This window comes from Mus caroli, chromosome 8 (assembly GCF_900094665.2).
Source record: "Mus caroli chromosome 8, CAROLI_EIJ_v1.1, whole genome shotgun sequence".
Classification (NCBI taxonomy): Eukaryota; Metazoa; Chordata; class Mammalia; order Rodentia; family Muridae; genus Mus; species Mus caroli.
The window spans coordinates 23511366-23522324 of NC_034577.1; the positions used below are offsets into that span (position 1 = coordinate 23511366).

Consider the following 10959-nt stretch of genomic DNA (forward strand, 5'->3'; position numbering starts at 1 on the left):
TATTTTTAATACTGTCACTTCTTTACTTTCCCGCAATCTCTCATCACATTTCTTACTGTTCTCTTTCTCTTGAGGAAGCCATTTCTGTTTAACAATCACAAGAAACCTAACACCACACACCAGGAGGGTAAGGTATGCATTTATTTAATTTTCATTCTCTCTTCATATTCACACACACACACACACACACACACACACACACCTATCAATTCGGAGCAAAACGACTCTACAACTTTAGTCCAATTAACCTATTTGGGAATAAACTAGAACTACATGATAATATAGTTGAAAAAGCCCTGACACCAATTGAAGACCCAAATTCTTGTCCTAGTGCTGATAATCAGCATGTGACAGGGGTGGTGGTGGCAGTGGTGGTGGTGGTGGTAATGGTGGTAATATTCCTTTAGTATAAAGGTAGAGGGTAACATAAAAATGACCACACTATGCAGTTCCTGTAAAGCATGTTTCAGAACACAGAAGAAAGATGTTGTAGAATTCTAATCACTTTAAATGACTGTAATTTATAATAACCCATTATACATTTGTTGAAGAACCAGAGAATAAAAAGTTGAAGGTTTCAAAACCAAAGGATTGAAAAAGATGAAAATGCTAATTGCCCTGATTTGATGGACAAATACACTGAAATATCACCTCCTTCCTTGGATGTATGTTACGACTACCTGTTAATCCAATTAAAAATTTCAAATCCCAAATAAACGAGTTATAATTCAAAAGAGATATTCATGATGTCCTACATTACATTAAATTACCTTTCTTGAAGTCTAAGAATGTAAACTTTACAATATCTTTTTGGGGGTAAATACCTTAAGAGCCCATACAGATATTTCACTATTACTCTGAAAGTAAAGTTTCCTAAGGCTTTCTGGACAATGCTGAGTAGTTTAGAAATCTTACCCCAGTGTTATTTATACCTTAGCACAGGAAGGTTACAATGAGAAAGGCTACTGGGCTATGGGACAATCCACTTCCATGTGACAGGCGGTAACAGTGGGCAATGTCAGCCAGGAGCAGAGGCATGTGGGCCCAAGCCCTTGGTTCTGCATCATGTAATAACAATAGTAACAATGACCCTATGGACACCATCAGTAAACCAGGTGATTATGGCTGGATCTAAAAGAAAAAAAAAAAAAAACCAACCCAAAAAACTGTTTTTCCTCTATCTCCTACTTCTCTAATTAATTACCCTGAATTTTAGATCACTCTGAAGTATAGGGAAATTAAGTCAAGTGAACACAATAAATTGAAGGAGCACTGAAGAGGGCCACCAAAGCTTCTTCACAAAGCCTGACACCAGGAAAACCATTCTAATTCTGGGGATGTCAATTTCCTCTTCATTACAAAAAAATTAATGAGATTCAGACATAAGACCCCTAATTATTTCAAAATAAAATCCAAGACATAGACTAGTGCCCACGAATGCCTATTAGTTTATAAGTAGTTGTGTGTCTGTCTGATAAACGCTGGCACTTGTATTTCTCTACCCTCCTACTGGACTATGTTTTAGTCTTGTATTGAAACCTACTTCATACTGACCTGCAAATGAGAAACAGTTCAGCATCTTCTGGGCTCATTGTCCGTTGCTTGCAGATAGACTAGAAATGCAGACTCACAGCCCCCTCTTCCGATGGATAAGTCAGAATTTTAAGAGGAATTTGCTGTTATTCCTATGGACATTCCCACTTGAATAGCACTGGTTGGTGAGTTCCAAACATCACCCCGGGGCTTTCAAAACCATGACCGTATGCCCTCCTCCTTCTCTGGTAGATTTACTGAATTAAACTTAAAGAAAGAGAATAACTATGCAGTAAGTATTGCCCTAGCAGAAGCCATTAAAACTGGAGACGACTTTAAGATGTCACCACAAATTTACTTAGAGGTAAACTGTATCCAATACTTAGTCAATTAATTTGTTTTCAGTGTGTTTTCAAAATGTGTGAAGGATGTCGTAGCTCTCCTCCTGTTGGTTGGGTGTTTAAGTTAGTCAACATTTCTTCAGTTTGGCCTCTGGGTCGTCCTCTTTTTTATGCTTGTCTGCCAACAGCCTACATTCTGGATTTGCTAAGATGGATGTCACTTTTCCCGACTTTCCTGGCTGAGAAACCACAGCATTCAACTCAGCTGAAAGAAAAGCATCTACAAAGTTCAACCTTAGCTCCTCCATGGCAACATAATGTTTCCCACCTGATCCATCCCATGCTTATGATACGATGTTGAAGTCATGTAAAAAACTATGCAGAGGTCTCTTCCAAGAGATCGGCTCATTTGCAGTTTATAAAATGGAATTTGAGGTCATAAACTCAATACAGTTAGCCCTCCATATCCATCTGCTGTGCATCAGTTGTTCAACTAGTTGCCCACCAACACATTAGAAAATATACTATTGTGTAGTGAGCATGGACAGATTGTTTTGTATTATTGCTTAACCAACGCTGCGAACACGACTTTTACCACAGTACTCTACATAGCCACATAGTCTTTGCCTTGTTTAAGGAATTAGAGAAAACCTAGAGATCATGCATGAATTATTATATATGACTACAGTAACCATTTTTAATAAGGAACATTAGCGTGTTTGGGTTTACACACCAGGGATAATTACATGCATGCTAACCAAAGTGCATCACTGAATCTCCTTTGAAAGACAGGTTTTGGCTTGTTGTCCTTATTTATGAAGCTGGGCATAAAATTACACCTTGAGCCTGCAAGATGGACAATGGATAAGTTTATGCCTAGTGACCTGGGTTCAATCCTGCTTGAAGGAGCAAGAAGAGAAATGACCAGAATCTTGTCCTATGTTCTATGTATACAGTGTTGTGCGCGCACACACACACACACACTCACACATAATCATAAAAATCATTAAATAACAATATAGACCTTGACATAGTATCCTGTTAGAGTCAATATTGGGAAATATTTTATATCCTGTCAGATGAAATCTGAGAGACAAAACACAGGTTTGATCATCTGTACTCTAAAATTTGACGTCTACAAAACTCCAACATCAGAAGTTTAGGACCACTACTTTATGCTACAACTGCAAAATTTCAAACTTGACCGTATGTGTCTACACTAAAAATGATGTGTAAGCTGACCTTTAGGCTACCTGATAGTTGTACATGAAAACATAAATCAACTCTGATTAAACTTGGGTCGCTGTCCAACATCTCATACTTATACGTAAGTAAAAGTCCAAACTGAACAATTCCTAAATCAAAATATTCTCCAGTATGCCTCAGAAGAGATACTCAACCTTCTTACAGGTTTCCACATCAGCCCCGTAAACACAACTCCCATATTTCTATCTCTAAGTTCTAGCTCTCCTTGTAGAGAGAGCAAGGCAGATAGCAGCAGTGAGCCGAGCTGAAGTCTTCATACACACAGCACTGCAGACAGACCCACTTCTAAAAGAGAATTCTTAAACCAGAACAGAGTCAGCAGCACAGTTGGAATAGAACCACCCAAACTGAATCTATTAACATCTGCCTAATTCGGAAAATTATCTCTGGGCTGCGTGTATGTATGTGTGTGTGTGTGTGTGTGTGTGTGTGTACAGGAAGGCCATACGATGCAATGTGGCACAAACAATTAAAAGTTCCTTTCCGAGTGGAAATGCAAAATAGAACGAATATCTATTTTCTATAAATGAATCTAGCCATCTGCCTTGCAAAAGCAGCAGCAGCAGGACTACCCAAAACAGCAGAAACAGCAGCCTCTCGTGTTAACAATCTATTCGCAAATCTCATGCTCCACATTTTCCCGGCAAACAAGGCTAAAAATACAAGACATGCAACAAATAGTCTTTTGGGAGCTGCCATTCCATGGATGGTGTATTCAATCAGAGTAATATTTTCTGTTGACACTCAAGACTGCGAGGGAAAAAAAAAGGCAAGCTATCATATTAGAAACTGGTATTCAGCATTTTAAGCGTGATTCCAATCCCAAAGTATACTAAGCTGAATGCTGTTAAGGATGTTGTTTTCATACAACATAAATCTCTTAGATTTATCTGAATATATTCACAGATATATTTAAGCTACTTGAAATTCCTCTACAATTCTGGATACTTATGAAGATATCATTTTAGGGCTTTTGTCAATAAAATGCAAGAGACCACTTTTATTTTCAGCCCAGCTTAGCTGTACTGTATATTGTGAGCTCTTAATTCAGACTGGCTAGGTTTAAGATCTAGCATATCCCAACTCCTCCGTGGCCTTGGGGTTTTATTTAACCCCTCTGTGCCCCTCCCTTCCTAGCTTAAAAAAATAACCCTTGCTCCAAAGAGTCATTTTAAGGAATAAATGAACTGATATGAATAACACATTCAGAACAATTAATGGTATGCACTGAATAATATCAAAATTACTTTATACCTAATATATTAGAATGCCTTCTTCATGTGGGACTCCTTAAGTGGTAGAAGGTGCTGTTTCTGACTTCAATGCCTGCCTTTGGATCCCTTTGCCCTAACTGGGCTGCCTTGTCTAGCCTCAATAAAAGAAGATATACCTAGTTGTACTGCAACTTGATATGCCAAGACTGGTTGATATCCATGGGAGGAGGAGGAAAGGATGGAGGGGAGAGGGGGAGAAAAGAGGAGGAAGAGGGGAGGACTTGGAGAAGAGGCGGGAGGGGAAGGTGCAATCAGAAGGCAACATAAATACATAGCTTAATTAATTTAAAAAAAAAAAACCTTCTTTTAAAGAATAACCAGCATGCAGAGTAAAAATGACTGTTCTCGGGGCAACAATGTAGAAATGAAAGGTAAAGAGTAGAGGTGGCTCACTGAGCAGGGAGCTCCAGCATCCACTTAAAAGTGGGGTTCCAAAAGCGGCACAGTCCATAGCCCTAGAACTAGGGAGGCAGAGACGGGTCATCCCTGGTGCCTGTGGATAGCCATCCTAGCCAATGGATGAGTTCCAGGTCCAGTGAGAGAGCCTGTGACATGAACTGAGTGAGCCAGCTAGGTATCTCAGTTAGTAAAGGTGCTGGCTTCGGAGCCTGATGGCCTGCTATTAATCCTCTATCAATCCCTCTGGTCCACAGGGGTGGGGGGGAAGAACAGAAAAATTCTGCAAGTTTTCCTCTGGCTTCCTCATGGGCACTATGGCAAACATGCATGATCTCCTTCCTCTCCGTCCCCCTCTCCTACCCCTCCTCACCCCCTCCCCATCCCCCTCCTTACCTTCCTCTCTCATGTGTGTGAATAAATAAATGCAATTTAAAAATTAAAATTAATAAGAAAGATGGAGAGTGATTGAAGGTTTACACATGTCAACCTCTGGTCTCCATATGCATGAACATTCGAATACACACCTTAAATGAAAAATGAGCACATGGCTTTTACGTGACCCGTGTGACTTAGGGTGGACTAGGGGAGATTCTGTCTTTGTGCTGTTTCACAGTTAGGTGATGACAGCATCAGAATAGACAGAGGGAGATGACAGGGACAGTGTCACTCAGGAGGCATTGCCTGAGGCAAAGGCAATCAGGATGGATGGCAGAGGTATACTCCATAAAGATAGCCCAAGCTTGAGCCTTTCGTTAAGGTGGCCCTCCACATGACTACTACCTCCTTTAAGGGGTCAATGCTGGGACTCAATGTTCATACATGTGAGGTCGGTCTATACTCGAAATGTCTCAAACAAACCAAAATACCAGTAGAGACTGATATGAAATAGCTGCTATGTCCCAGGAAACAGATTCCTTCATAAAACTCCATGTTGGCAATGTTCTAAGGTACAATATTCATGGAATGAAAACACACACACACAAACACACACACACACACAAGTTTATAAGTCATCTAGGAAAGAGGAGGGAAGTGAGCCGTTAATTCCCTAGCAAGGCTGGTCTACATCCTCCTGATCGACCCTGTCAGTCTCCAAAGCCCCCAGGGAGAAGCCTCATCATCTGGTGGGTCTCCTGACACTTCAGAGCACTACCTCAAGAGTGAGACTCATACTTGGGTCACTCACAGAGTGAGAAAGAACATGAAGAAAGAGTTCAGGGGCCTTCACGCCTTCCCTCAGACAAGTCAAAACAATGTTTGTCCCTTCAAGAACTGAGATGCTGAAAAAGGATCTCTTGAGCAGGAGGAGAAGGTACCACAGTGCTGCTCTCTCACCACAACACAACCTGTGAACCAGCAAAGGCCTGGCAGGAAGTTAGGAGGGCTGGGAGGGAGGAGGTGACTTGCTTTCGGTCTTGTGATCGGAATGTACCTTTGATTCACAGGAAGCATTCCCAGATCACATTACCAAAATGCCAACAGCTCCAAGATGTGAACTGAAGGACGTGAGCATGTGTAAGTCATGTGACCCTCAGTGCCTATAACTTAAGTGTTAAGTGTTATCCTTGTACCTCTCGAGTTATCAGGGGTTTATGCCACCATCTAGCCCACTTAATGACATGATCTCTTCTGCACAGAATCTAGTGCTAATCGCAACTCCATCAGCCGCACACTCTTCTAAGAATAAAAACAAGTCAGTATGACAGGATGTGGAGTCAATTAGCACTTGGCAGGTCACAAGTAACTTTTAAACATCCTTAGTCTAAGGTGTAAAGTGTCAAAAACCTACCATCACGATGGTATCAGAAGTGCTATCCTTATACTTTACCAGGAGGAATAAAACTTGCTCTCTGAAGGCAAAAGCCTTAGTAAGGTGGAAAATCGAATGACGCCCTGTGTCAGGGCTACTTCCTTTGTGCAGAGCCTTGTCCCAAGTGTGTATTTCCTCACACAGTATATGTGAAACCAATCATTAAAAAGAAAAGTCCAGGTTTCCAGAGGTTTTAATAGCAGGCATTGAAGCAGAGAAAAGTTAGAGGGGAAGAAGATGGTACTAGCGTCAGGGAAGTGGGTATCTGGTAAATATGGTAAGAACAGTGTTGCTGATCTCACAGTACTGCACCACCAAGGCAAATAGTGTAATTCTATATGGCTTGGTAACTAAGTGATGGCATGTTGGATCAAATCCACAAGAGAGCTCTTTGATGGGCTACAGTTATGGATCACTGAGAGAGTACTTGCCCGGCTTATGCCAGGCGCACTGGGTCCACGTCCCCCACCCCCACCCCCACCAAAGGAAAAGGTCTTCAAAATACAAACTATTTAACTTGCAAATACAGAAATTGCCTATAGAACCAACCAACCATACACAGCACAGTGAGACTACTACAGGGGGATGCTACACAAGTCCGCAGCATCCCAGGTTTAATGCAGCATACCTTGCCTAAATGATAGAACTTCATACAGAGAACGTCTGTGATTTGGAAACTTCTACTGTGTGTGCCCACCTGCCCAAAGCCAGGTGCCAGAGAATGCACTGGTTTGGTAGCCGGTTTAATGCTCATTTCTTGAAGTATCTCCCAAAGCTGCTAAAGGTGAATAGAAACCATGACAAGGGAAGCATTACTCGGATTTACTGCTCCATGTGTCTCGGGCATTTTCTATGATCTGTGCAAGGCATTTGTTGTAAATAAGCCTGCAGAGTGTACAGTATGTTTTCCAGGAGACCTTTACAGAACAGCTTGCAGACAAGAGGTGCTAGCCTTCGTTCGCAGCCAGCAAAACCCCATCCAAAAGGCTGCTGGCGTGTGTTCCCACCTCTTGTTTTGAGCTGCCTTAAAGACAACTCCACAAACTAAATTCTGAGGGTCAGTATCTGGAGTCAGTCATCATGAGCTATCCCATGCTGTGACTAGAAAGTAGTAACTCGGACATTTCGGGCCTCATGTAGGAGAAAGAGAGGGGCAAAGCACCGACCCCTGTCACCCCTGCTTTCCCCCTAACAGAATAGAAAACACTCAAGAGTTGCCTGAGCAGTTAGGCAGTCTCCAGTTCCCCCGTAGTATATTAAATGGCTGAAGCCCATGCTCCTCCAACAAGAGAAAGAAACGCCTCACTCTAACAATCACTCGTATTTAAAGCCTTTCCTTATTTTTGAAAGCCTGCTCCATTATAAAAAGAAAAGGGGGGGGGGTGAAAAAGTTCAGGAAATGAAATGCAAATAGGCATAGAATAGGATCATACTGCTGAAAACCTCTATCCACCCTTTTAATTCCTCTTTCCAGGCGGTATTGCTACTCCTAACACCGTTAGCTTCTATAAAAAGAAAAAAAAAATGAGATTATACCGGTTCTTGGCATCTTTGTGAACCCTTCCAAAGGCCTCACAGCTACTAGCGATATGTTCAAGAGAAAGAACAGAAGGAGAGGTGGTTAGCCCGGTGCCACCGCTTGCTAGACAAGCGTTAGGTAAATCATTTAATGCAATTACATATTCTAAGCCGGCTGGATGGCAAGCAGCAAAGAAGAAAGGTAAAGAAGGGCAGGGAATGGGAAGCTTCTAGATTATTTCAAAGGTAGCCACAGCACTGGGGCTGTCTGGAACTGCCTGTGATCAGCTTCAAAACAGGTCCGTGTGGTTTATCTTTAAGTTGATGCTCTGCTGGAGTGCAGTGGATCCAGAAAAAAAAAAAAAAAAAAAAAAAAAAGGGGGGGGGGGGGGGGGGGGGGCGGGGTCTGAGCTTATTAGAAGCAGAGAAATCGCTGCTTCTAAATTTCCCTGCTGCTCAGTAGGGCCCGCACTTCCAAGCTGGTATAGGCATCCGATAGGGAGAGGATGCGCCGAGAGTGCAGCCTCCCTCTGGCCAACTGCTTATCCGGCTGGTCACTGCAGGCGCAGTTAAACCCCAGGGTACACACTCCCCAGAGCTCTTGCCCCCTCGCAGAATCTGTAAGGCAAAGCCACTGCTGGCTTAGAGCCAGGGCTAGGGTCGCTCGAGGGGCTTGGTGCAGAGCGAAGTGACCAGCTTGGATGCTTCCCCCTGAAGGGGAAAAAAAGCGCAGTCTCTATTGGAACCCACTGGCAAGCCTCTTTCCCTATGCAATCTCGAACATCACCGTGGGCTCCCACCCAGGGACGAGCTCGCCCAAGAAGGAAAAGTGGAGAGGACCAAGGCGAGAGAGGATATAGGGAAGACGAGTTTCCCAGTCTGCAACAATTGAGGGGCGGAGGGTGGGGAGGGAGGTTGGAAAATCTCAGCGGGTGCAGAAACTCAAGGGTAGCCCCCCCCCCCCTCCGGTCAGAGCAACCTGTAGGATTACTGCAGATAGCAAACTTGGGTTGAAAGGCAGTGGTCCCCTGGAGCTCCTCTAACACGGTTCCCACTGAGTCGGGCTATGCGCGCGGAGAGAAGCCAGAACAACTTGGTAAGCCCATGCCGAAGGTGAGAGTCCCGCTCCTCCTCCGTCAGCTCCCCTCTCACACCACCGTCCACCCAGCGCTTACCTCGGGCAGCCGCAGCCCCCGCCGCCCAGAAACAGAGTCCTAGCCATGGGAGCCACCGACGCGCCCCGCGGCTGCCGTCTGCAGCCCCTGTCCCCATGCTCCGAGCTCCTCTCAGGATTCGCTCCTCTTCCACGCCCTGAAAGTCCGCGAGGAACGACGGCAGGGAGCCAACGCCAGTAGGTTTCCCCGGGGGTGGTGGTCTGTGGAGAGTCTCTTTTTCTCTACAGCCGCTTCCTACAGCAGCGGAACAGGGATATCAGATGGACAGCGGGACGCAGCGCGCGTCCCCATCGCCTCCTGCGGCGCCGCCCGCCGTCCCCGCTAAGCGGCCGGCCCGCAGCCCCAGCTCCTCTCCAGGTCCAGGACTACCAAGCGGAGCCGGGAGACCGCATCGCTAATGAGCCCCGGGGCCGCCCCTGCTCCACCCCTCCGAGCGGCGGCCAATGAGTCACGCCGGGGCGGGGCAATGGGCGGGGCCGGGCTCGGGAGGCGCAGGTGAGTCCGCAGCCGCCGCACGTGCGGGCACCGCCTCCCCGCTGCAGAGGTCCCCGCGCGTGCGGGATTGCTGCGCGCCCGAGCCCCGCGGCCGGAGGCGAGGATGCGCGAGCGCAAGCTGTGCCGAGCAGCCCGGCCTCTTGGAGGCGAGCGCCCAGCGGCAGAATGTGGACTTCTGGCTTGCTAACTCTGAGTGAGACAGTGGCTTCCAGGAAACCAAGGTTTCGCTCAACTTTGAGTTTTGATGTGAGGGCTTCCACTTTTACCCGCAGTCCTGGGGAGGACGGGACGGGCGCTAAGGAGAAAGGGGGGTGGGGTGGGGCAATGATAAGCTTCAACTGTGCCCAAATGTGAAAACGAAGAGGGAATGAATCGAGGGTTTCTGGAGACGTATGGGATCAAGTTTTGCTTTGTTTTGCTGTAAGGAAGCAACCCCCCCCCCTTTTTTTTTTTGGTTATACTCGCCGCTTTGGAATCTCAAAAGTTCTAAAAACTGCTTCACATCTGACCACTTAATGTGGTTTTGTTCATTCCAATTCAGGCCCTCGAAATTGCCTTTCTAGTAAGTAAGTAAAGTTCAAAAGGAGACCTGCTCAAAGTCTTCAGAGAAGAAAGAAAATGGAACACTTGTTTAAGCACACCACCCCTTCCTTCCCAGCCCCCCTTTTTTAGAAGGCTTGATCTTTACCTGATCCTGGAAGGGCCTCAAAGTTGCCTCTTTACCCCATCTGCTGGAGCAGGCAACCAGCTTCAGGCGACAACCCCCTTCCCCAAGACAGTTAGCTTCCTGTCCAGGTCTCCACAGTCAGACCATGGCTTTCTGTCAGAAGCTTTCAAAATGTCCCCTGTACTCAGCTGGTCAGAAATCTGGGTCCTCGCTTCTCAATACAGAAGGAAAGCTTCAATTAAAAGACAGCATTGGCAAGTGGTTCCTCAATGGCTACCAAGCTCACTAGCCCATACATGCACACACACAAACAACAACAAAAATCTTGTCCAAGTGCCACCTGCTCCCAAACACCTCTGTATGGGGGGAAAAAGTGATTTAAGGTGGAGTGATTGTTGTGGAGGAGGTAATCCCACTAACTTACTTGCTCCCAAAGACAAAGGGGATGATAGACAAAGATTGATTACCTGATAAACAGGTA

The 10959-nt window shown here is 45.2% G+C and overlaps 1 protein-coding gene across 9 annotated transcripts in view; it reads right to left on the reverse strand.

Moving 5' to 3' along the window:
- Positions 1-9715, reverse strand: part of Unc5d (unc-5 netrin receptor D) — a 541037-nt gene extending 531322 nt beyond the window's left edge. For 5 of the 9 annotated variants that reach the window (XM_029480897.1, XM_029480896.1, XM_029480895.1 and 2 more), the window contains exon 1: positions 9317-9643. In XM_029480897.1, the coding sequence (XP_029336757.1) occupies positions 9317-9413 (97 nt within the window). In that variant the 5' untranslated portion in view covers positions 9414-9643. Of the gene's footprint in view, positions 1-9316 lie in introns of all 9 variants that reach the window. The other 4 variants (XM_021169826.1, XM_021169827.1, XM_021169823.1 and 1 more) reach the window with 1 other exon arrangement.
- Positions 9716-10959: the final 1244 nt, after the last annotated feature.